General features: G+C 45.4%; 1 protein-coding gene, 1 long non-coding RNA gene and 1 pseudogene across 2 annotated transcripts; 1 reads left to right on the plus strand and 2 right to left on the minus strand.

Annotated features, from left to right (window-relative positions):
- Positions 1-9183: 9183 nt before the first annotated feature.
- Positions 9184-11809, minus strand: LOC120640326 (annotated as a pseudogene).
- A 1735-nt stretch (positions 11810-13544) lies between these two features.
- On the plus strand, positions 13545-15117 carry LOC120641706. The gene is made up of 2 exons (XR_005662366.1): positions 13545-13931; positions 14446-15117. It is a non-coding gene; the product is annotated as an uncharacterized LOC120641706 (long non-coding RNA).
- LOC120641705 (probable cation transporter HKT7) lies at positions 13694-19626 on the minus strand. The gene is made up of 3 exons (XM_039917914.1): positions 18320-19626; positions 14376-14597; positions 13694-14139 (listed from the first exon to the last, which is right to left on the minus strand). The coding sequence occupies exons 1-3, from the start codon at positions 19618-19620 to the stop codon at positions 13941-13943; spliced, it is 1722 nt and encodes a 573-aa protein (XP_039773848.1). The 5' UTR covers positions 19621-19626; the 3' UTR covers positions 13694-13940.
- Positions 19627-27670: the final 8044 nt, after the last annotated feature.

A 27670-nucleotide genomic window follows, 5' to 3' on the forward strand; every position in this document is an offset into this window, starting at 1 on the left:
AAGGTGGCTTCCCAACGCGGCCACAGCCCACAGCGGTAGCGAGCAGAATGGGCCCGGCGATGCCCGTGGGCCGCGGCGGCCGAAACCACATACCTCCAACCGGATTTTTTTTCTTTTTTATATTTAAAAAAATTTCAAAAGTATATGTCCGTTTCGAAAAATTTCGAAAATATATCCCGGTTGCCCTCCCAAGAGGCGAAAGGACCTGCTTGTAATTTTTTTCTTCTAATTTGCAAATAGGTCCCTGACCGGGGTGCGTGGGGGCCTGTCGCCCCCCCTCTCGGGCGACTGGGGGCCCCACCCACAGGCGACAGGGGGCTGTCGCCCCCCCCTCGGGCGACATGGGGGGCCCTGTCGCCGCCCCCCACGGGCGACCGGCTCAGCCCCCACTATATAAGCCCTTGATCCCCATTTTTTCTCATTTGAGTCCAAAAATTCCACCAAAAATCTAGAAAAAAAGAGATGGGTGACGAGAAGGGAAACGGTGAAGCCCTGCCGAATTGCGCACTTGTGATCTGCAAGTAAGTACATTTAACTTATGTATTTTTCCATTGGTATTGTATAGTAATTTAATTTAATTAGTGCTATAGTAGAACTATTTAAGTAGGAGTTTAATGATACTTTAGTTACGTAGTAGTAAATTAGTTTAGAAAATTAATACTACGCGTTTATTATTACAATTGCAGTACTATTAGAGACGTGTTTATAAATTAATTACGATTTAGAATAGAATTTCGCATATGCAGTATAGAATTTGAGTGTCATCACGTAGTTATGAATACTTATATGTTGTAGTTGAAATCCATACTTAGTTTTTACGGATTATTGAATAAGGTAGTGAAGTAAAGAGTATAACTCGATAAGTATTCTGTGATATACAGATATGTCGAGCATGATGCAGTTTCAAGTATTTTTTGGTGACTACAATGTTTTGTATGGGCCAAATAGAGTAGACATTTCTGCCTTTAAGTGCACATCTAGCGCCATAGATAAACCTCTGGAGAGGAGTTTTGATTCCATATATAAGTGGCTGCAGTGTGGGTTACGTGTTGATCCGGAGACACATGTGATGACCGTCCAGTCTCTTGTTAATTGGGAGGTAGAAAGTGATTTATGGGAATTGATGATGATACACAGCACTGATGACTGGTAGAAGTACATGCAATCAGCTCTAGAGCGTGGGTGGCCTCTGGCCATTCTTGTTCAAACCCGGAAAAAGACACAAAATGAAATCCAACATGGTGCAGATCAAGCAACTTCGAGTATTCAAAGAGAGACCAACTATGTTGAGCAAGATGAGTCAGAAGAGATAGAGAACCAAAATATCGGACCACAGGGCCTTGCTGATGAGGGAGAGAGGATACATAGCATTGTGGACGAGATGGAGGCAGAAGACCAAACCGTAATGGAGATGGAAGAATATGAGGCTCATCTGATGACGAGCAGTACTCATTGCCAAAAGAGTGGAAGGAGCATGGTTTTGACAATCATGTCGTAGAAGACGTATGAAATCAGGAGTGAGAGTATAGAGGGAATGAGGTAGTGCAAGGTGCAACATATCCAAACATTGAAGCCGTAAAAGATGATGTGAGACTATGGGCAATATCATTGAAACGAGAATTTAGAGTCGTAAAGTCTGGCAGTAAAGAATATGAGGTGAAGTGTGTGAATGATGGATGTCCATGGCGAGTACATGCATTCAAGGGAAAATAGAAGTCGAACTGGAAATGTTCCATTGTGACAGAGCACACTTGTTTGCTGTCAGAAGTTCTTCCCTCGCATCGCAATATAACATGCGATTTTGTTGCAAAGCAAATATATGGGTTGATTATGGACAACCCAAATTATGAGCCAAAAATGATTGTTCGACACATTGAGCAGACTTACCAGTACACCATTAGTTATTTGAAGGCATGGCGGGCTAAACAAAGGGTGTTCGAGATGCGGTTCGGCACATACGAGGCATCATATGATAACCTACCTCGTATGTTATCCCAGGTTGCTGCTAGAAATCCTGAAAGGTTTTATGACACATACCTCGTACCAGCCGTGACTAGGGGGCAAAGCATTATGCAACGAGCCTTCTTTTGCCTAGGTGCCTGTGTTAGGGCATTTCAGTGTTGTCTTCCGGTGCTCTGCATTGATGGCACATTTCTGACTGGAAGGTATAAAGGTCAGATACTCACCGCAATCGGGGTAGATTGCAACAACCAAATAGTTCCGCTCCCATTTGCATTTGTTGAGAATGAGAACTTAGACAGTTGGTATTGGTTCCTTGAATGAGTGAAGGTTCATGTTGTTGCTGCACGTCCAGATGTGTGCCTTATTAGTGATAGGCATGCAGGTCTACTACAATCAATACTGAAATTGCAACGTGAAACTGCGACAACGCCTCCATTGTGGCCCGATGTCCAAAACAGGTGGTGTATTAGGCATATGGGTGCAAACTTCTATGACCACTTCAAGAACAAGGATTTTAAGAACATGTTTAAGAGGTTGTGCACCCAAAATCAACAGAGAAAATTCAATGTATTATGACAGATGCTTAATCAGTTGACTGCAGAGCTAGTGAAGGTAAGGGCATCAGGAACAAGCACGAGTCAGGCTGCAGAGGCTAGGGATTCAATTGAGAAGCCATTTTCACACTAGATTCGAGGTGCACTTAAGGAGAAATGGTCATTCCTTTATGATACCAACGGAATACGGTATGGTATTGAGACAACGAACCATGCAGAGTGTTTCAATATGGTTATGCGTTCTTGTCGTGCCTTTCCTCTTGTGTGAATTGTTGAGTTCATCATGTATGGGTGCATGAAGTATTTCAGAGAGCGTTACATGGCTGCAAGCATAAACATCAGCAACCCCCAAATTCAGTTTTGCACAAGAGTGACACAATATATGCAACAGAAGATTGAAAATGCCAAACTGCACTGCGTCATATCGACAGGTACAATGTAGCATAGATTTGAGGTTCTATGCAAGAATAGAACTGGTCGTGGTATCCGTAGAGATAGGGTGGTACAGAAGAGTTTGATTACAGTAGATGGCAAAGCCTTCTGCTCCTGCATGAAGCCTAAGTTATTGCATTTGCCATGCTCACATCTCATTGCGACATGTGCAGAGTCTGGGTTGCAGCCAGGAGTATTTGTTTCACCTTACTTCAGCAAGGAAGCAGCTGTATCCACCTGGAGACATGAGGTATACGGGATTGGAATAGTGGGACCTTTCATTCAGGATAATGAGGATAAGATGTTTATTCCTGATCTAGCCACTAGGAAAGGCAAAGGCCGTCGTCAGACACGTCGTATTCGGAATGGTATGGACGAGTCCGAAGCAAGCAAGGCACAAAAGCGTTGCAGCCAATGTGGAGCATTGGGTCACAACTATAAGAAGTATCCTCAGAATGCACTTCACGATGCTGCTGACGTCGGTCCTTCCGGAAATCCCAGAGATGGAGCACCTCCTACGTTCAGACGATCATCGGCGAGAATTGCTCGTGGAAGGCACTCGGTGTCATGATCCACCAGTGTGCAGTTTGTACCTATATACTAGTCGTACGTGGAGTTTGTATCGAACATATCTGTAATATGTAGTAATCGTGCGTCCAGTTTGTATGGAATATATCTATAATGTATAAATATCGTGCGTCCAGTTTGTATCGAACCTATCTGTAATATGTAGTAATCATGCGTCCAGTTTGTATCGAACCTATCTGTAATGTATAAATATCGTGCGTCCAGTTTGTATGGAACATATATGTACCTATGTGTTCTCATATATTTTTGAATACAGGTATGAAGATGGACTCCTTGCTAGACCCAGTTATCGACTCGAGCCACAGGTCTTTCTTTGCAGCAGTTGAGCACCGAGCCCTAGAGGTGCTACGTCCTCGTCCACCTGGGGAGACGATCTCTATACACCACGATTGGGTTGACAGGTATGTAATGAAATATTATTGTTTATCACTTATGTATTCGTCGGTATTCCTTTGTTTCGACAGTTTTGTTTATTGCAGGTTACGTGAGTCCGGTCTACTGACTCTGGGCCGTCTTGTCGAGGGTGGGACAATTCAGCTCGACCGATCCCTCCTGACGGCGCTCGTTGACAGATGGAGGCCGGAGACACACATGTTCCACCTCCCGTGTGGGGAGATGACTCCTATGATGTAGGACGTGGCCTACCTCCTCGGCCTCCCTATCGTCGGAGAGGCTGTAGGTCCGCGTGTGGTGGCGGTCTCGTGGAAGGATGACTTGGAGGCCCGTTTTGCCCTGGTTGACCGCGTGGAAGAAGCAGGTCCGATCAACCCACACTCGCGAGCAGCAGATCCTTTGAAGACCTGGTTCCTACAGTTTACAGTACGTATTCATTGCATATTTAAGTTTAATTATTACAATTCACATGTTGCATTGTTAGTTCAAACCATTAATCTTAATTGTTTATGCAGCCTACCCTGTTGCCTGCGGATGCCGACGAGTACAGTGTGACCAGATCGTTGGAGGCGTACCTGCTTTGGTTGTTTGGTTACATCATGTTCAACAACACTCATGGCAACTCGGTCGATAAGATTCTCCTTCCGTATGCACGGGAGGTTGCGGATGGGGATGAGGACGTACCGGCCTACAGCTGGGGTGAGGCGGTACTTGCAGCCACTTACCGTGGACTCTGCAACGGCTGCAGGAAGACACATGGGAACACTATCCTGGCAGGGTGCCCACTACTGCTGCAACTTTGGTCGTATGAGAGGCTAGCCGTTGGTCGGCCCATCGTCAGCCACGAGCCTTACCACTAGGCCATGTACGGCGATGAGGAGGATGACAGGCCCACTATGGGAACTCTCTGGATCTGGCGTCAGGTATGTTCGCAACAAATCTAATTTTGTTATTCATTGTTACACGATGCATTAGTGCACTTTTAATTTTACTTATTCGGACTGCAGAGGTCCTGGGCGCATGCGTAGGTTAGACGCGCATATCCTGAGTTTGTTTCGGAGCTCGACATGCTGACGCCCGAGGACGTTTTCTGGGAGCCTGTGGCTTACTACAGCCGTCCTGGTTTACGACATCGCGGTTGAGGCATATTGCCCCTGGAGAGTCAGGAGACAATTTGGGCAGCGCCAGGAGTTTTCGGTGCCCACCGCGTTGGAGCGTGTCAGTCGCCAGGACCACAGGTAATTATGAATGAACTTGGCTCATACATTCGTGTCGAATCTAATGATTCTTCGTGGTCCACTTTTATAGGTTGTCAAGGAGTGGCTTGCCGTGCTCTGCGATTGGCTCACCAAGATGCAGCCGTGGGTGGACCAATGGGAACAGGCAGATGAGCACTTGGTCCATCCAACAGGACCACACACAGACAACTCCTTTAGGGCTTACCTCACCTGGTACTTACCCCAGACTCGGGCTCATCTGGTTTATGTTGACACTCACTCGCAGCCACACCAGGCGATGTCTCAGGATGGCTATGCCCGGCACCACGTGGAGGCACTAGCTGGCGCGGTGAGTCTCTTGATCATATTTGCACATATATATATATATATATATATATATATTAATATTCATATGATAATTTATGTGTTACTAACTGTTCCTTTACTCAATGGATGCAGTTTCACCTTTGCAACATGATGGAGACAAACTGCTCGACTTACCTGACGAGGGTACGTGCCGGATCCCCAATGACCCAGTTTGAGCAGACAGAGGCATGGTCGAGGCAGCGTGACCAGTTGCGTTCAGTACTGCACAACTTGAGAAGCCATGTGCAGTATGAAGACAGCCACGGGTCGTCCCAGGCCTCGTCGTCGTTCCCGTGTCCGGCGACCGTGCACGGGCCGACGTCTTAGTACTACACAACTGCAGGTAACGTAGATATCTCTTTAAAATTAGATCAAGTGTTGCTACATATTTACTAATATCACAAACAGGATACGATCCAGCTACTGCGTTCGGCCATACTGGAATGTTTAGAGGGGCAGCACCAGTTGGCGGACCGTATCCAGGGATGGTACCAGGGCCACAGATACCTGCCTACACAGGTTAGTTTATATTTCGTATTTCGGTTCCTACATGTCATGACGAAAGACACGAGCGTACGCTAACATCCGCATTTTATGCGTAGGATTCTACCCCGATGCGGGTGCCGGACCTTCTTCCTCCTTTCGACCAGGTACAAAACACTCTCTCAATACTCTCACTAATTTACCACGCAACATATGTTGGTTTACATTTATATGTTACGTAGAGTTTGTTTCGAGTACGTTTGTTCCAGATAACAAGGGCGTCACCTTAGATGAACTCGACAGCTTGACTCCAGACTCACATGGCACGCACGGTGACCCCGATGTCTTGGGGTATTCACAGCTAGGAGGAGCACCACTTGGGATCTCTCAGCAGCAGACACCGTAGCCCTCTTTGCGTCCTGAGCGACAGGTGAGGTCTCCGGATCGTCACACCTACTCCGAGGGCCATGTCTGTGCCCAGCAGAGGGTTAAGAGGGTCCGACGCCCTAGGGGTGGTTAGATATATCTGATGTTTGTATCTCTGATGTTTATTTGTAATGAGATAGCTGTGGACCGCTTATTAGTACACTTCAACGTTCGCATCTGATCACTCTCGTATTTTCCATTACATACGATAGATGGTATGTTTATGTTTCGATGCTCCATTACGAATAAGTACGATTCAAACTCGACATTATGTACATGTCCAGTGAATGCAAGTTAGGTACGAGACATACATACAAGCATAATACAACATTAACAATACTAAATGCGAATACATCTTAAACCGATGAACATCATATGTTATAGATCATGACATGAAATCATCTAGGTCGTCATCCCAGTTGACAGATGGTGGTGCTGCAGGTGGTGTAGTATGGCTCGACGAACCTCTTGCCTTTCCCTTTCTCTCTTTTCTGGATCTACGTTCATGTACAGGGGGAGGAACATCATGTGTTGGAGGCCATGGTTTGGGGGGCATGAAGTCATCCATGTCGTCATCCCAGTTAACACAAGTTTGTGCTGCAGGTGGTGCAACATGACTTGACGAACCTCTTGCCTTTCCCTTTGTCTCTTTTCTGGTTCTAGGTTCATGTAAAGGGGGAGGAACATCATGTGTTGGAGGCCATGGTTTGGGGGGCATGAAGTCATCCATGTCGTCATCCCAGTTAACACAAGTTGGTGCTTGAGGTGCTGCAGCATGACTCGACGAACCTCCGGTCATCTGTTCTTGCGCAGGCCAAGTACTATCACCCGAAGATCTTATCTACCTCCTTCGTCTAGTTTGCGGCATAAGTCCACCGAAGATACATACCAATTTACGGAAATTTGGTATCGATTTGTTAATCAACTCCGTGTCCTCAGGGTAATCCTAGCATATAATTAAACAATAATGTTACTGAAATCATAAATATGGATTCCAAATGACGGACGGGATTAGAACTGAATGAGAGTTATCTTAATGTGCATCTCATACACCTCTGGCCGCATCCATATCTTACAAGAACTTTGTAAGAATCCAATGATATTAGGATGATTCGCTAGTTCACATACTCTCTTGTATATCTTTCGACGTTCTAGCAGGTGTCCTTTTACATCTTGCGTTGTAATACCTCAAAATAATGTGAAATCTTTAAAATCTACTACTTTGGACAACACCATCTCTATCGTACCATCCGCTAACGGATCCAACTTCTTACTGATAACAAGATGGGTCATGATATCAAGTATTATTCTAGATTTTTCTTCGGTCCATGAAAATCCTCCACAATTGGAGGCAGCCATTGCCTTATGCTGCAATATCAATAAGGTACTGTCATAATTCTATTCTAATTCATAATTAATTTAAAAATAAGTCTGTAATAGTACTGAAATTGTAATACTAAATGAGTGTTCTAAAGCACAAAATCTAATTCAGCTAATCCGCTAACTAAATTAAATTGTTATACAATATCAATGGATTCATACGGAAGTTACCGGTAGATCACAAGTGCGCAATTCGGCAGAGTTTCGTCGATTTTCTTCTCCTCACCCCTATCTTTTTTTCCTGAATTTTTGGTGCAATTTTTGGGTTCAAATGAGAAGGGAATGGAGACCAGAACTTATATAGGGTGGGAGACCCCCTGTCGCCCGTGGGGGGGGGCTGTCGCCCGTTGAGGGGGCGACAGGACCCCATCCCTCCACACACCCTCGGCCAGGGATCTCGTTGCAAATTCAAAAAAAAATTACATTAAGGTCCTGTCGCCCGTTGCTTGGGCGACAGGACCCCTGTCGCCCCTGGGGCGGGCGACCGGGGGCTATTTTCGAAATTTTTCAAAACGGACATATCTTTTTGAATTTTTTATTTTTTTTAAATATAAAAAAGAAAAAGACGCACTACTTCCCGGGCGCACATGTTGTGATGTCGATGCCCCGCCGAACCCAACTTACAAAGGCTTAAGCCATACGCGCACGCTTGCTAAAGTGACCATTCCTCCTCCCACATCGTCGTCGTCGTGCAACCTCTTGTTTCAGCAAGAAATCTGGGCCGATCCACAAATTCTGAGCATTCGGTATGTGGGCCCACGGTTTACGGCCCAAGTTGGTCCCGACCTCAAACCTGACCTGCCTCCCTGGCCCAGCAAACTGGAGATTTCGGTATGATTGGTTTGCTTGCAAAATGTTGGTACGCCAAAAAATGTTGGAGGCGGCGAGGGAAGCAACTGCGGCGGCCGGCGGCCTGCGGGTGCGCGATGTCCGCGGAGCTGGAGGACGTCCATGTGCGGCGCGGGGGCATCGGTCTGCACGCCGGCGACATCACAGCTGTCCCCTTCCTCCCTGGAGCGGCTCACCTTCTGGGGTCACCACCGCACCATCCTCGCTCAGTTCATCTCTTGACACTCGGTACATTCCAGCATATAAGGTTAATATATAATCTAGTTGCAATGATGTGGTGGTTGTACCATGAGGATTCCTCCTGACCCAGTTAAGAGTTCACGGGATTTCAGTGGTTCTCACACAACCTGCTGGAGCTCCGTTTACTCATTCCCCCCAAATCCCTATAATTATTCGTAGCACAAAACGCGGGATGCAATTTTGGGTGATGCATGAGGCAGGTCAGGTTTGGGCTGATTCAATTTTTCCCCCTTTGTAATGTTAGGTGATGCCATTTTCTCATCAATTTACAGCTATAAACTTTTGCCTCATGCTCACAGTTTGCTGACAGCACGGTTTCCACAATTTTGATGGATGTGATGTTTTACATGGTCACTCAAGGTTTCCTTGCATTCAGACTTGAGCCTCTTAAACCTCCCGAGGAACATCACCAGGATAATGATCAGTTTACCTTCGTCAGTCCACTTGCCGACGAACCCATACGAAACGGCCTTGCAAGTCGCATCGGGTTTCAGCAATCTCTCACAGCTGTAGCCTAGTGAGTATCCCACATTTCTATATGCGCTGCAAGGGGGGGGGGGGGCGGGAATGTGTGTCATGGTTGTCTGGAAACAGCTAAGATAAAGGTAGATATTTAAATGTTTCAGATCCGATGTGTCTCTGGAAATTTTATTCATTCTAGCTTTTGTTGATTGCTTTTACCTATTTATGCTATACAAACTAGTTCCTATTTGTTTTTGCTTTCCAATATGCACATAGTTTTGGGTAAAGGTGATAACATACCTGACCACTTCGAATATTATGCTGAATATGTTGAAATTTAATGGATCGAGTGACATCGACTTCCTTTCTGTTATACATGCTAAAATTATAAATGTTGCTAAACTAATGGGCTTGCTATTGATGAAATTCTTCCATATTATCCCGTTCTTTTTATCTTCTCCTTTCTCTGTCAGTGTCAGGTCGTCTGCACTATTTGGAAGGGATGAGCCACCAGAAGGATGGTACCTGCAAGGCAATGGTCTCTTGTCACTGGAGTCTACTGGTATCATGTTGATCATGGTATAATTATAAAATGAATGTGAACCATAATAGCTTCCTTTTTAGGGGCACTATGCAGATTGATGTGAAATTTTGTGTGCATGTGTGCTATGTTGACTTTTATCAATGCCTGTTAACTGACCATGTGAGTTTGGGGCTTTTATGTTCCTCCGCTTGTTGGCCTCTACTTGTTTGGCTTCCATAACAATGCAGTTCTTATGAAGTTTTATGTACTTGTTATGACTTTGGTCTATCTTGGTGCTTCTGTTACGCGTGCTGTGGGTGGTATTCTGACTTACTTTTATGCAAGAAGGATCAGCTAGGTAGCACAATTCATTTTTTTCAAGTTATCACCTGGAATTTCATTTAAACAATAAAACCATTGTGAGAATATGCAGCAGCCTTTTGCATGCTAAGCAATTTATTTCATTGTTTGGTCCATTGTAACTATTAGCATCTTCAATCCAGAATCAATCTACACATATTAAGCTTAATTTGCTCTTTGCTGTTAAAACTGAGAAAATGAAATAGTTATGGTGCTTCTTAAACTCCTATAATAATGCATATACAGATAAGATATAATCTACTCATCTGAGTGATAATGAACTTACTGAAATTAACAATGTGAACAGAGGTTGGGGGGCTTACTGACATGAAAAGAGCAAATAGCACCAATATTGCTGGAGAAAGGTTTGAGATGTCAATGACTGCTTCACCAGCATGTCTTGTATTCACACTCTGGAACAGCATGCACACCAACTTCTGGAACCAATTCAATCCCTCCAAGGGCTTTGAGTCCCACCCAAAATAGCAAAGAAGCATCATTTGCAGCAAAGTGATCCCTACTGCAGTCAGAACCAGGTTAATAGCATTCTTCTGTTGTTGCATAAACGTGTAGCCAGTCTCCACAGGGTACTGAAGAATGTAGGTATATTCCTCTCTTCTGCTGACCCTCCCCAAGGCCCATATGCTTAGCCTCAAGAGTGGTGTGAACAATGTATTGCCTGCTAAAATCTGTGGGATAACTAGAAGGAGAAAACCAGGGTTCTTTCTGAATATTGCCATGTTATCATTTACTGGAGTGAAGCCACAGTTTACAATTGAGGACACTGCTGTGAAGATGGAGAACGTCCATATTTTGATATTTTTACTCTTCAGCAGATATTTTGCTTCTGAATCAGTCCAAATGTAAATGGTAACAACTAGACAGCTGCAAATAACACCCACTACAAAGTATCCTGCCACGACATGAGCCAATGTTTTGCAATATTTCTGATTCATGCTTTTGCTTTCCTGTACCTATTTATGTGATGTGGTTACTTCTGGATTAATATCTTCCATATTACTCCAACTCCTGTTTACAGAATCAAGGAAGTCAATGTCCCTGCATGATGAGGGCAGTCTCTTCTGGAGGATCTCATATGTGTTAGCCCTGACATTCAAGTGTAGCCCCAACATTGAAGTGAACACTTCTCCACCCAACAACATTAGAAGGATCAAAACCCAGATTTGCTGGTCAGAGAAGTCCTCCATCTCGACCATTGCCATGCTTGAGACAGTCAGCGTGGACACAGAGGTGAAGGTGAGGTCCAGGCTCCTTGGAGTTGGCTTATGCTGCGGAGTGAGATTCTTAAGGGCAAGGAAACCAATAAACGATATTGAGATGAAGTAAATAAGGTGAACTAACAAGGAATTTCTTTGGAGGACCATGTAAGAGCGTCTGAAGAAATAGTTTGCACATTTGGAGATGGAACAAAGCCTCAATGACAGAAACTCATGAAGATGCTTAACCTTCTCCTTAATGGTCCTAACAACTTCGGAACTATGTATCATGGGCTTCATGGCTATATTTGATGGAAAATGCTGCATGGTAACTAGAACTAAACCAAATCGCTGCATTCTGCACTGTTGGAGGTCTGTGGGCTTTGAGTTCAAATTGTGGGAGTTGGCAACTGATTCTATTTTCATGGTGTTAGAAGGTCTCAAGGATTCTCTCGTCACCATCTCACAATGCGGTTCAGCTCTGGAGCTCAATACGTAGGATGGAGCAAGAGAAGGTGCCAACTCTGTAGTTATGATACTGATTGTGTCTACAGGGCCCAGTCCTCAAGTATTATTGATGTATGGGCAAGCATGTGCTTCTATTATTATAATATGTAACCACCATATGTTCCTGAGTGGAAGTATTCTTGGTGATCAGCATCCTTTATTAAGGATTGTGTTTGCATATGAGGATTATCCTTTATTTATGGTTATCACTTGGCTCAACAATCAAACCCATGATGTCTCAAATACTATCTTTCACAATTGCATCATTCTAGTTCTGAAGATCTGCACCAGTGGTCTATTGCTGGGGCTAGAGGAGTTTCCTTCCTCCTTGCCTTGGCTCTTAGGGAGTGTTACAGTCCCTTCATATCTGTAACCCTTCGGGGGGATGAAGCGTAGTTTTCCCGCGCTTTCGAGTTTTCTTTTTTTAAACCACCGATGTAAATTTCTATATTTAGTTTCTATTCTGCAATGATCCACAGAAGATGGCAATATTTTGGTTATAGATATAAATGATGGTTATGACTTTGGCTGCTCCTTTTGCACTCTCTTAACTGACTTCAAGTTTACAACACAGATTGGTGTTTATTTTCATCTTATTAATTTTTACTAGCGGTGTGGTTTTTATCATCCAGATTCCTTAAACCCAAAGATGAGCTTTATAACTTCATTACTCTACAGTATCTATTGTTGTGGGAACAAATGTGCCACCATCCACAAAGTCTAGTGGAGCTTTTTTCTTTATCTTTAATTTCCCTCCATTTTTCAATGTATCGTAACCTCAGTTGCACATGTGTTACCTCCTTTTATTTCTATGGGAAAGTAATGACTACTGACGTTGGGATATTTTGCAATGTAGTGTTTCTCCCTAGAAACCAGTCTTTTATGATGTCAAATACTTCTAGATATACGATGTAAATTGGCCACCACTTGATGTTGGAAAATCCTCCTCATGATGGGGGCAATGGGGAGAGTAAATGCTCACTGTGAGCTGCCCCACATGTAAGAGAAATATAGCCTAAGGTGTGGACCAATCTTGGTGCATTTAGCACCTAGTGTGTTTCCTTATAAGAGAAGGAAGAAAACTCTAGAAATAGGCGGAGAGAGGGAGCTACTAGATTTCAGAACAGAGCCCCCAAAAGGAGAAGAGAAGAGAGGGAAGAAGGAGATTGAAGAGGAGATCTTGCAAGGGAGCAAGAGGGATTCGTCCTCAAGGTTGTGAATCTTCAGATCCACATCCTTGGTGCCTCCAATCTGCAGTTCCATCATTCCTTGGTGAGGTCCTTCTAAACTCGAGCTTGCAGCCCCAAATCTTGTTGCTGTCAAAGATAGTGAAATCTTGATGTATATGAGCCTCTAGTGCTATTTAGAGAGAAACTTGTTGTAATCCCACGAGCAAATAGTGGAAGAAGATTTGGTTGGTTGGTCCTGTGGGGGTTTTCCACGTTAAATCTGGTGTCTCTTGATTGATGTGATGCTGCTGCGATTTCCTCTACAATATGTGTGATGAATATGTTGCCCTGTGTGAATAGGTTGACATCTTGGGCTGATTTCCGCTGCTACTAACTTGCTGCGTTAGTGAGGTTTTCCCAATCTTTGTAATCACTTCTAACATATTTTTGTATCTGGATGTTATAAACTGCATGCAACCGCTACAACATTCAGCTTTTTTTGGCATCGACCAATTGCAAGAAACTATTGTTGCAGTTGCAAAATCTTCTCTGCATGTGAAGAGAATCAGGCTAATTAGCACATTGATTTTTTTTTCTTGATTAACTTTTCTTGACCTAATCTAAAACTGCCAACACTTGCAGGAGAATCTGTGCAAGGATGACAAGTAGAAGGTTCCCTTCTGCATGAAAAGGAACATATAGTGGGGAAAGAGGAGAGAACAGAAGGCATTTCTTCTTTGTTTTGTGACCTTATATGGATTCTTCATCGGATTCCATAACTGCAGGAACATGCAATGTATCAGGTGCTGCATCTAACTAAGCTTCCAGGCTTTGCCTCCGTTCATGCTGAACTTCTTAAGCCTTCCAAAGAACATCACAATAATTAGTATGAGTTTGCCAGAGTCGCTCCACCTCCCAGCGAAACCAGTCCATTTATCTGTACAAAGTTGGTCAGGATTGATCTGTCTGCTGCAGCTGTAGCCCATTGAAAACCCCACATTTCCATAAGCACTGCAAAACATAACTAAAACATGTCAGATTCAAGGAAGCAAACGTACCAAAAGATAGAAATGGAAATGTGTTTCTTTCAATCTGTATTATTGTCAGACATGTACATTTCCTTAGACGTTTTGCAAACATTTACCACATAACCGCAACTTGAAGTTCTTATTATCGCATATATTATCGATTGGTTCTGTATGCATGATAATTTTATATTCTGTTAACTACTAGGAGTAACCAATTACCTGACAACTTCGACGATAATGCTGAGCACATTAAAGTTGAGGGGATCTTCTTTGAGCTTTCTCCTCTCAGTGATGCAGATGGCGATGACAAAGACTGTCAGGTAGGAGAGTTGTGACAAAACTGTGCTCTTGAGGAACCTGATTCCCTGGCTCCCCGTGGAATTATCCCTTGTGGTTGTATTCTCATCAAATGGAAACCATGTTGTGTATGGAGGTAGATACCTAGAAGCAATAATGAGCAGAATTTGAGACAAGAACAGCTGAAAAAATGTACTTCTACTCAAAGTTTCGGAACACGACTGCTTTACTGCAACGAAACTCAGGTGTGTGCATGCAGTTTTGTACTAAGGCGGATCTAAAACCACTGCGTCATGTAGCATATCTTCTGTTTTCTCTTTGGATGCCAAAACTAGACAACAGGTCAGCTAAGGTGATGTAACTCGGCCTCGATGAACACTCTGGTGCCTTGATTTATCCTCAGCAACAGCAAATGAAGTGACAAGAAGATGGGAACTGTGGCTGAATTGAAATTACGTTTGACTGCTCGTGGCCGCATAGTGGCATGAACCACTGATATGAATGGACTTTAGAGAACAATATGAGAATGGCTTAGAAACATGCAATATCTACTAAAAATCCTTGTCAGTGAAAAACTTCGGTGCTAACTATAATTGGCAGAAGATCATTGGGAAAAAATCTTATTGCTTTCCAAATGTCAACTTAAATGCTTTGTTTTAGTGTACAAGGGCACTCAGTCCGCCTTCAATATCTATGATTGGACACGATAGGCAGGATATATCCATCCATTTCAGTGAAATGTCACCCTCAGAGGATACAGGGTGGAGTTTTTATGTGATTCTATCCTCATGTTCTTTACCCTTTTGGATCTTCTTGGTCTGATGCAAGGCAAGGTGTTGACTCTTCTTGACTGCCTGCATAACTAGCTATTGCCCGTTTCAAATTGGGCGCTTTGGACCAAAATGATGGTACTAACTTACTAGTGCATGACTTGTTCATAAAATTGGTGTAACGGGTGGGAAAGAGTCGTCGTCTCTCATCAACTTGTGTCAACTTTGTCATTCATGAAAGGCAAAGTAACCAAATCGTTCCTCAACACCCGGCTCAATTTAGTTCTTGAACTATAAAAACATCCAATTTAGTCCGTGAAGTACTATCCTAACTGGTCCAACTTTATTCTACGTGGCTCCTCAAGTCACCGTCCAGTCAGCTTGGGATGTGAAATACCATTTTTACCCTTCATCCATAGAGCAGGTTTAACACAGAAAGCTTTCATCCTACATCGAGCCAGACCGCTCCCTCCTTTGCCAGGTCGCCTCCCCTCCTAGGTAGCCTAAGTCGCCGCCCCTCCCTGCCAGCGAAGCCACCGCAGCTAGGTCGCTCGCCGTCCGCATCCAGGCTGCTCTCCTTCCCAGCATCGTGGAGGTGTGAAACACAACTATGGCTGCAAACCTGGTAGGGGAGGAAGCAGTTTGGCTCGATACAGGCTGGAATTCGCCTATGTTAAATCTGTTCTATGGATGTAGGGTAAAAATGGCATTTCACATCCCAAGCTCACTGGACGATGACCGGATGAGCCAACATTGCATGCCACGTCAGACTAAAGGGCGAAGTTGAGCCGATTATGATAGTTCAGTGACTAAATTGGATATTTTTATAGTTCGGGAACCAAATTTGTTCGAGACCCATAGTTTAGGGATAATTTTGGCTATTTTGCCTTCACAAAAAGTAGGCATCCATTGCGGCAAATGTCTGGAACAATTGAAAATTTGTTCTGCAATAAAAAAATATTTCAGCAACAAAACACGAGTGGGCCGGTTTAGGCTCAAAACAAGGAATCTTGTATGGAGTGGGCTAGTGTGGTAGCTCCACTCGGGTCCACAACCCCCCCCCCCCCCCCCAAAAAAAAGGAGAGCATATTCTCGGCAAGTTGATGAAGGCGAGTGGCACATGGGCCTGTGTTTGAATGGAGAGACTTGGAATATCAAAGCTAACCGGCTACCACCATATCTGGTCAAAAATTGTGTGCTTAGAAAATATAATATATATATTTTACTCTATTATTTGGCAGAACAGTCTAGACAAGGATAGCCCGTCCCCGTGAATAACAAACGGCACGAGTGAAGATTTTGGAAGTCGGAGGATAAGAAATTCCTGCCATCACATGCTTGCACCTACGTAAGACGGAAACCGACCAACTTGTCCATTAAAAAGGTTGCAATAATTCATGAGTAGAAAATTCCGGTGTGGTGCTTGTCCGTTATAGAAGATTCCGGCCGGCGCCGATCGCAGACTACCACCGGTTAAGCTTTGCAGGTAAGTGAACATCCTAACTACACCTAATCTTAGATTATTGCAACGTTATGATATGACCTGTGCATTTTACAATTTCCACCTTAAGTAAACTTTACTACTATAGAAAGGGCATTGTTGCAACATTATGATATGACCTGAGCATTTTGCAGTTTCCACCTTAAGAAGCTTTACTAGTATAGCCCGTAAGGCTGACAACTCGCAAAACAAATCGAGCTGAGACTGCGCGACTAGTAAAGTAACGATGCAAGTTTTGTTTTCTTTAGCTCATTGATTGAATCGACCCAAAACTTATGCATTCCATTTTAATTAATTTGCATCTATTTTTCAAAAACACAGCTGAGATTTGCCGTAAATATTAGTAATATAGGAAAAAGAGAAAGCAACCAGCAAAGTACAACTAGCAACTTCTTTTTAAAAAAAAACAAAGAAAGCACACCAGCCACAACTAAACAAGACACTTCCTAAGACCACGAGTAAATTAATTTACATTTCAAATAATAAATGTAGGATAAAAAGAAACTGAACAATTACACAGTACTTAGCTACTTGCATCCTTACACCTAGCTTTGTGACTCAAACTTTTATGTGCGGCCACCAACGGGCTCAACTCACTGAGCTCCCTCTGTTTTTATTTACATATCGTATTAGGTTTGTTTTAAGTCGAATTTGACCAACCTTGATCAAATTCATAAAAAATATTAATATTTATAGTACTAAATTAATTTTATTTAATCTACCATGAAATATATTTTGATAGTGCATATATTGGATAGTATATTTATTGCTATATTTTTCTATAAATTGGGTCAAAGTTAGCCAAATTTAATAAAAAAATAGAAGGAGTAATAAGAAAAGAATATATTAAATTAATCTAAAACTAATAATGGGTTTGATCCTTTTTGGACCCAGGAATGATTAGTCGCGGGGAGCTGCCCGCGAGCATCAAGCTTTTATTTTTCTGGGAGACAAGTGTCACTCGAAACAAAAGGGACACCTGGCTTGCTAAAATATTTATCTCTCAGACTAAAATTATAATTTATTTAATTTTAAGTCAAACTTATTTAGTTGACCATAGAAAAATATATAAATATCTAAAACATCAAAATATTTTAAATAGATAGACCATGGATATATTTTCAGTGTATTTATTTGATATTGTAGATGTTAATATATTTTTCTATAAACTTGTTAAAGTTAGACAAGTATGGTTAGGAGTTAGGACAAAGCTAAAATGGTATGTAAATTGGAACGTATGGAGTACTTTGTGCTGCATATATAGTCAATATGCTTGAAACAAAAGGGACAATAAGCAGCAATCAAGCTATAGAATATACTCGAATAGGTAACATGCACGACGAAGCGCCTACACAAACAAAGTATTGAATAGAGGTCATTGTTCAAATATCATGCATGGCTTGGAGAAAGTAGAATCCCAGTAGCTTGTGTCCTCTGTAGCCTGTAGATTCTAATGTGCTAACGCAGGAAAGTAACTAGTCTAATATGCATCTATCGGCGAGAGAGAGAGAGAGAGAGAGAGAGAGAGAGAGAGAGAGAGAGAGAGAGAGAGAGAGAGAGAGAGAGAGAGAGAGAGAGAGAGAGAGAGAGCTCACATCATGAGGACGAAGAGCACGAGGACGGCCGGCGCGAGTGTGGAGAGGTCGAGGGTGGCCTCGCCGGTGTGCCGGGAGTTCACGGCGAGGAAGAGCGCGTTCGACACCTTCTCCCCGGCGCTCAGCCCCTGCAGCGCGCCGCCCCACTCCATGGCGCAGACCAGCGCCGCCTGCACGGCGATGAACCCGACCACCGTCCCGGCCAGCCTCCAGCACCACCGCGCCGGGAGCAGGTGGTAGTACCCCGTCGCTTCCCTGCCCTTCCTGGCGACCTCCGCGAGGTCCTCGCGCCCCGTCGCCGCGGCCGCCGCCCACACGCACGCGGCCAGCAGCGGCGGGAACAGCGTGTTGCCCACCAGCGCCTGCGGCGCGAGCAGCAGCTGCAGCGGCACGTCCCGCCTGAACACTATCATGTTCTCGTTGGTCGGCATGTACCCGCAGCTGGAGAACGTGGACACCGTCGTGAACACGGCGAAGGTCCACACGTCCAGGGCCTTGCGTCTCAGCATCCGCAGCGCGCCGGGCGCCGCGCGCATGTACGCCGCCACGGCGACGGCGCCCACGACGTGCACCACAAGGAGGATGGCCAGGACGACGTAGAACAGCGAGCGGACCGCATTGCGCCGCAGCATTTTCGCGTCGACCATCGGGGTGCTATACTCTGCTTCGGTGGCCGTGGTAGCTATCGACCACGATTCGTAGGCGTCGGCAGCCTCGGCGCCGGCGGCCGCCACCGTGGGCGTCTCGAGCTCGACGTCGTCGTGGCTGTCTACGCGCGATCTGTTCCTGATGATCTGCTTCCTCAGCTCGAGCCATTTGGACGCGAGCCCCACGAGCGACACGAACACCTCGCCGCCGATGAACATAAGCGCGGTGAGGACCAGGAGCTGGCCGTTGGAGAACACCTCCATCTCGACGGCGGACATGCTCGACACCGTCGCGGCCGACACGGCGGTGAAGAGCATGTCGATGCCGCGGGGCCTCCTATGCGGCGCCCGCACCTTGAGCGCCGTGAGGAGCCCCCACCCGGCGCCGGAGATGGCGGCGAAGTAGAGGACGTGCACGAGGAGCGAGCTGAGGCGCGCGGCGCGGCGCCACACCTGGCCGGCGCTGCACCGGAGCGCGCGCCGCGACCGCGCCACGCGATCCGTGACCTGGTGCTGCGCGTAGGCCTTGGAGAGCGAGCACACGAGGGACGTTGCGCTGTCGAGCACGGCCACCGAGCACCGGTGCAGGCGGTGCAAGAGCTCGCCAAGCTTGTGTGCTCCGGCCATGTTGGACGTGCGAGCTATACTTTGCATGCTCCTTCCGTGGCTTGGTGGTACCTGAGAGCTTGTAGGTCCCTGTATTTATAACTAGAGTCTAGAGAGATGGCGTACTCCGTTCGTGCATCGTTCGTTGAACACGTGGAAACTTAACGGTTGGTCTATCAATTATTTCAGTTTCTTTTTATCCCAAGAAGACAAGTTGCATATATGCTGTGGTAGAAGCGGTTGTTCAGCTTGCTTGTCAGGTGAAAATAAATTTCAAGTTAGAAAGTGGAACTGCAGATAGAATAGGACTCGAAGTGAAAAATATAATCCCACTTGAACTAGTTTTTTTGTTGAAAAATCACACTTGTACTAGTTTCCTGTTAGCAAACAATGCAACGCACTGCTTACCTCCCGTCACTGAAAAGGTACTGTTTTGAACAGGAGAAACAATTCCCCCCTTCCTGTTTTTTTAATCGTGTAAAACTTCATCTTTTCGTTACTAGAGCTGGTCTAAAAAAGGGTGTTTTTTAGTATTTGTCTAAATTTAAATTGTCTTAAGTTTGATCAAATTTATAAAAAAAATACTGATTTTTTTATATGGGAAACATATCCGGTGGAAACTACAACCTTCATTAACATCTATGGAGAAACTTCACAATGGCTATGTGCGTGGTATGTCTATCGATAGCAATTTCATCAATACCACGATTTGTCGATCCAACAAGGGCAGTGGCTATGCATGTAATAAACGGTGTTACGTCTATATTGTGTTTCAAAAAGAACCCATATTTACCCGGTACTCACAAACACCAGAACTCGCGTGATGACATTTCATATTTATTTTCCGTTTGATCTGTGTGAATAATGCGAAATATTTTAGGACCTAGCAGACTAACAATCTGATCTGGCGTGGTCTTTTTCTTTTCCAAGGTATACTAGGTTAAAATCCAAGCATGCAAAAGGCCTGCTTGTTCTAGTAGTAATACTATTATATTTATTTGGCGCTCCGCAGTCAGCATATAGCCAGTCAAGCGTTGGGGGGAGCGAGTTATATAGGTCCCGTTTGTTAGAGCTCCGGCTCCTCGAAAAACAGCTCTGCCTCCGGCTCCTCTGGTGGAGCGGCTTCTCGGGTGGAGCCAAAGTCGTTTTGAAAAATGTTTGGCAAAACAGCTCCACCAGTTGGATTGAGGTTGTGAAATGTCTAAACTGCCTTTTCTTTTTTCTTTTTTCTTTTTTTTCCATTTGCTTTCTTTTCCTTTATTTCCCCTCTTTTTCTTTTCCTCTCCCTTTTATTTTTCCCCTCCTCCTCCTTATCCATTCGGCGCACCTCCCCGGCGCCCGCCTCGCTCTCGCCGCCGCCCAACCCCCCCCCCCCCCCCCCCGCCTCGCTCTCGCCGCCGCCGGCTCCCTCCCCAGCCTCATGATCCCGCGCGGCGGCGGCCCCCTCCCCAGCCTCGAGTTCCCACCGGCGGCGGCTCCCTCCCCCGCCTTCCACCTCCGTCTTCCACCTCTGGCGCCCTCTCCTTCCACCTCTGTCGTCCGCCTCCCCTCCTCCCGGCGTTGCTGCCGCGCGCCCAGCGCCGCTCCCGCCCAGGCCCGACGCCCGGCGCCGCGCCCCTCTCCGCCGTCCGCCTCCTCTCTGCCCGGTGCTGCTGCTGCCCGCCCAACGCCCCTCCCTCCCTCCCTCCCAGCGCCGCTCCCGCCCATGTCCGACGGCCGACACCGCCGCTCCGGCGCTCGGCGCCGCTCTCGGAAATCATCGCCGCTCCTGCTTGTGGGCCCATCGAGGGCACCGGTGGAAACATAGGTCCAAGTGCGGTTTCAAGTCTGGAGCAACTCCATTTTAGACCTTTTGGCAGGGCTCCGGTTGGAGTTGGGTTTGGAGCCGGTTTTGGAGCCCTGTCAAAGAGGCCCATAGAGTACCTAACACGTCACACACGTGGTTGGCTACTAACCATCATTTACATGCTTCTTTTTTCAGCACACATTTTGCACTTTTGTTCCGTTTCAAGAAATGCAAGGGAATACTACAGGTATACCTGTGGTGGGTCGTCAGAGAATAGTAAAGGCCATAGGCTAGGGTGCGTCGAAAAACATGGGACGGAGGAGCATCAGCCAACAGTATTTTTTTCTCACTCTTCGCTTCAACCAGCCAACAGTATTTTTTTTACACCAAACCAACACCAGCCACCAGCCACCAGCCAGCCAACAATACTTTTCTCTCATAATAAATCAGCACCAGTAACTAACCACAACACAGCAAACAGAGTGAGAAGGAGCATCTATCAGACATGATGCATGCTCTGGAAGTGCCAGAGTTCAAGCTGCATCAACCTCTACAACTACATCGGACCTCTATAACTACATGGGTCCCAGGAGCATGCATCATCCAGTTTGGGGTGTGTTTAGTTCGCGAAAAGTTCGCGAAAAAGTTGCTGTAGTACGTTTCGGCTTTATTTGGTAACTATTGTCCAACCATGGAGTAATTAGTCTCAAAAAATTCGTCTCGTCATTTACAACCAAACTGTGCAATTAGTTATATTTTTTAACTGTATTTAATACTCCATGCATGTATCGTAAGATTTGATGTGATGTGCGTCAGTGAAAATTTTTGGGTACTATCAACTGGGGGACAGGGGAGTGTTCAGCGCTGCCAGCCTGCCACCGCACAGGAAGCGATCTCTGAGAGCATGGATAAGAGCAGGTACAATAAGTACACCTCATCAGTCGAATCGACAAGACACGTAGGAAGAATCTAACGTGGATGAGAGAGAATTGGAGAGAGAAAGCCAGCTTGTCGATGCTGCCCGCGCCGAGCGATTCGCCTGGTATGCGACCGCGATGCGCCGAGCTTGTGGCGTCCTGACGCGGTTTGTGGGACCGCCCTCATCAAGACTGCTCGGCGAGCTCGGCGCAGATGGTTAGTAGTGGGGCCTACATAGAAAAAATAATTATGTTGGTGTGTGTGAGAGACTAGTTGTTGTACTGCTTGTCTGTTAAGTTTGTCTATTGGTGATGTGTTTTGGCTTATAGTCAAGCTTATTAAACCTGCTCTAATGGATTTCGCCGGTAGCTAGCTGAGATCGTGCTAGGTCAGAGCGCACTCCAGTAGTATTTATTGTGCACAGTAAGAGGAGTAAGTGATTTCGCCGGCTCACAGGCGTTTCGCTAGCCGCCCGCACACTCTCTCTCCTGCTCTCTCTCTCCACACACATAGGATCCCAACCGGCTCATCGCCAATCACTATACTTGCTCTGAAGATTTTGTTCTCCCTTTTTTATTATCACTAATCTCTCATGTGGGCGCGCCTAAAATACGTTAAACCTAGTTTGAACACAACACTTTGTGCTTTGTTTCTTTGAAATAAAGAGGGGAAACTTATTCTTCTAAAAAAACATGGAAGGCTACCTCCTCATGTGCCTGGCGCGTTGTGGGACCGAAGCCGGCGACCAGAGGGGGGTGAATGGGAGCCGATCAAAATTTCTTCCGAAATTCAAACCGTCGGCCTATATCCCGAAAATCACCCAAGCCCTTAAGCGTTCTGGCCAAAGTTTGGAATAGCTATGGAAAAGCTAAACCAACACAAAAGGCCTCGAACGAGCGAGCAAAACCACGAAGCAAATCAGAAGCGAATTGGGAAAACTGCAGAACTGATCTGCCTGGACCGGTCTGACCGGTGCGCTGGACCGGTCTGACCGGTAGTGCCTACCGGTCTGACCGGTAGCACCCAGAAAACCCCCGAGAAATTGGATTCAAACGGTGAATCTCGAACAAACGACCACGAAAATCGGTGAAACTTGGGGGATTGCTTCGCCCCTATCCCGTGAACATATCCCCAAGAGATCTCGGCCTAAAGATCAACGAATCTTGAGAATTATGGGGAGATCAAAAGGGATTGGGGTTTTCTCAAAAACTCAAGAACTCGAATTCGAACCAGCCAGTGATTCCAGAGGGTTTAAGACTGAGTTAGAAGCACGGGAATCACAGCAAAGAACTCATAACCTCCTCGCAATCAAGTGCACCAAAAACAAAATCGAAATCTCATCAAACAAGGCACAAAACGAGGAGATGGATTGATTCCAACCGCCCAGAGGGCACGAGGAGGTTAGGGCCTCCTTTCCCAATCAAATCCACAAGAGTTCTCACACAAATAACATTCAAATCTACCCTAAAGAGATGAACAGGGAGAGAGAGACGCAGGGGCGGCGGCCTGGGGAACAGAACAATTCACGGACGCAATACAAAAGCCGCAATTAACCTAACACAAGTGAAGGGGTATTTATACCCGCGGGACCGGTCAGACCGGTACGCTGGACCGGTCAGACCGGTTGGTTAGACCGGTCAGACCGGTGCCAGTGACCGGTCAGACCGGTTGGCCTGCAGCACCCCCTGTACAACGATCTCATCCGACGGCCGAGGTTCTTTCTTTGGAACGAAGTCTTCTCCACGATGCCGCCGTCTTGATGAAGATCCATTCAGCGGTTTTGGAGGGTCCGCGAAACCCGGGTAGGTGGCCGGTTTTGAGAAAACCGCCAAAACCTCACGCGCGGGAAGATTCCCGCCTCCACGCCGTGGCCCTAGACGCTGTTCCCGCCTCGGCCTTCTGACGGCCCTAGACGCCGCCCGACGCCCGTCACCTCCTCGCCCGCAGCGAGGCCCTAGACGCCGTCGACGCCCGTCGCCTCCGTCAGTTCCGAGACCGACGCCCGTACCTCCACGACTTGGCGTCTTCAACCGTCGTCCGCCTCCTTGGTTTTGTGGCGCAAACCAAGAAACCCGCCTTCCGTCGCCGCTTGCGCCCTCGATCCAGGAGTGGACGCCACAGCTGCCGCCTGGTCCGAGCTCCGGTCCCGGCTGCCCTTCACCGCCGTCCACCGCACGGTCCATCGGCCACAGCACCTCCACGGCAGCTCCCCGTCGACACTCGACGCCCGTGTACCTGCAATCCAAAGACCAAGCGCACGATTACACCGCACGGTTGACAATTCACTCATCACAGACAGGATAGAGTACTCTCGTTCCTCACGCGTTGTACTTTGGAGCACTCGCACGAGCGCGTCCTCTCTGTCCACACGCAGGGTTATAAAGAGCCGTCAAATTTTGTCTAGATAATCTAACAGTCGGGTACTAAAAAGACCGGACTCTAATTCTATACAATAATTTTAAGTTAAAAAATTAAAAAAATTAAATTGGACTGTGAAGTGATCAATAGAGTCGTGGCATATTACCACCCCTGCCCGCACGTAGTACGATGACGACCCATCGTCAAAGCAAAATTCAGACCGATCGATATCTCGATCGAGAGAGAGAGTCACATGTTGAACGCGTCCATGATCTGATGATTTTGCGGCGACGCTGGTCAAGTTTTTGCTCGATCGGACCTAGCCGCCCGGCATGGGTCACCGCCGCCGGCGGCGCGCGCGCACGCGTTTGGCAGCTGCTGAAGAAATCGAAGACGACGCACAACAACGGCACGGCGCCATTCGAAGACGACACTGCACATGATGGCTGCTGCTGGCTCCTAATGCTGTTCAGGTAGTAATTTGCACCGGCCGCAGGTGGGAATGAATTATAATGCATGATTGCAGGTTGCAGCGAACAAAACAATGCAACAATAATGTTACTGACCCGGCGTACAAACATGTTCATCGGTGATGGGATTAATTATTAGATTATTCTTTATTTTTTAAAAAAGCTTTTATTATTAGATTATTCGCAGGAAGAGGAGGAGCTCCCATGTGGCTCCGGCTTATCCATAGGTTCGCGCACCGTTTCTTCTTTTGATTCTGTATAGATATGGAGATATGTGTGTGCAGTGACTTTTGCTCCAATAAAGAATATGCGCAATCATTTGTTGCGGATTGAAATTTTGGTATTATTTTATAAATTTAGTCAGCATTAGAAAAGTTTAGTTTAGAATAAAACTAAACATCGTATATTATGGAACGGAATTGGAGTAGCTAGCTAGTAAACTCCCCGTTAAAGAAAAATTTCAGATGTAATAACTCAATGTTCATTTCTATATATAGATCCTCGGTGGATCCTCACTAACTTCCAAAATCATAACGATGCAAAAGTAAGTTTAAATAAAAATATATGTGAACTAACTGTTGATAAGCATGAACTTTTTTTGTGGCTTTGATAAGAATGAACTAGAACGGTTAAAATATGTCATATAAAGATCATCAGAGGGAGTAGCGAGAAGCCGAGAAATGTCGAGAGTGGGAGCAGAGCTTCTTAAATCTTGATGGCCAGGGGCAGGGAGTGCATGGCCCCACCTGCTAAAGTAAAATCAAAAGCACTAGATTTAAGCTATTTTCTATAAAGATGAATTGGGCCCCTCTGGGATTTTATTGAAACTCTGCGAGTGGCGGAGGCCGGAGAGCTAAGCTACGCTTAGTTGGTAAGAAAGAGTCCCGAATGGATGTTGTTGTCCATGAGTACATACTCAACACATGTTCACATGTCTTTTATTCTTCTGAAATCGAATTCCAGGATGGAATCATGGAAACGCTGCATGTAGTAGATGGATGCACATAGTGGTAAATCACATGTTAATGTTAAGCATGGTCAAACCTCTAATTATATTTCGAGATGCGCTAGGGCGCATCAATATAGGTATGGATGGTGTCATGGTGGTAGGAGAGTGTACCCCGAGCGTGATCGCGAAAGGGCATCTAGCTGACTTGGTTAGATGGCTCCGATGTATTTCTCAGGTCCTGAGTTCGACTTTTAGTGGAGCGAATGTTAGATAGAGGTTAAAAATTTTCCCCTCACTGGCTAGAAAAGCCATAGTTCGAGGGATTTTCTCGGCCGAAAAGCCGAAGTCGTTTGCTTTTAATAAAAAAACAAAACATGGGGCCATCATACCCCTCTTCCCGATCGAGTTTTATGGTGTACGTGCGCACGCGCGTGTGTGTGAGAGAGATAATGCACGCAACTCTACTTAAAAGAGTTAGAAAGGTTAATTACGTGAGTATGGTGTCAATCAACCCATTGAGTTTAATTCTCCTTTTTCAGTGAAAACAAAAATAGGACTTATATATCTCTTCGTTCATTAGTATTTTAATCTTTATTTTACAAATAAATAGTGGTTCTCTAATTTAACTATAACTTATTTAGGAAGATAGATGCCCAATGTTTTCAGAAGCTCACTCAAAGTAACAAGGACCTATTCTGATATCATACAAAAAATTTTGTTAAAAAAAATTGAATTGATGAGAAAAAGATACACACACACACACAACATCATTATATATTTTTTGGTAGAAAATTTATTCAAGGGGGGATTCAGCCATTGATAGATATAGATACATTGTTTTTTAGCTCAATCTCAACTGGAAGTTATTTAAGTTGGCACCATCGCATTGGTACGGATTTAGTACTTCTTCGACGCTCCCAACCCTGTCAGTTTTAACATTAATAAATCAGAATTGAAGAGAAGTATTTAACTGCATTATTTCTACGCTGATGAGGACAGACGGACTTCAGCAATAAAATGATCTGCATTTGATAATGCATGCATTATGTGCATAATTAACTAGTAATCATTGTGTTGAATACTTAACGGCACGCATGTGAGATCATCTTTTCATCGGGACTAAGCATGTCAGATATCGATTAATTATCATCAATCAATCAGTCCAAGTAGTGCTGAAAGCGTTAATGAAGGTCTCGTGATATAGACTTCAACAAACTCAGACACGCAACTAAAAGATAAAGTTCCTGAGAAGAAAAAACAACCTGCATTAAGCATCTCCTCATGCTGCAACTCTGCCAGTCCTGCAGCATGAAACTTTTAATCAAAGCAATGCATCTCTGAGACCGTTGAAGAAATATCAGTTGTGGCCTGGCCTGAATGACCCACCCCGACCCCTCTACCTCTGGACCAATAATTGCGTATTATATATGACCCATTCTTAGTCCAACTTTGATCGTCCTCTAAATGATTGCTGAATATACAATCCGTACACAGCCACTCCTCATGGCAGCCAAGCAGTTAAGCCATGAGCTCATCAGCTCCTAACCTAAGTGTCGTCGTCCGTTGTGCTGCCGTGGTAGGCTGCACCCGGACCGGCCAGGACACAACAATCGCCAC

The sequence above is a fragment of the Panicum virgatum genome, chromosome 7K, assembly GCF_016808335.1.
Source record: "Panicum virgatum strain AP13 chromosome 7K, P.virgatum_v5, whole genome shotgun sequence".
NCBI classification, from domain to species: domain Eukaryota; kingdom Viridiplantae; phylum Streptophyta; class Magnoliopsida; order Poales; family Poaceae; genus Panicum; species Panicum virgatum.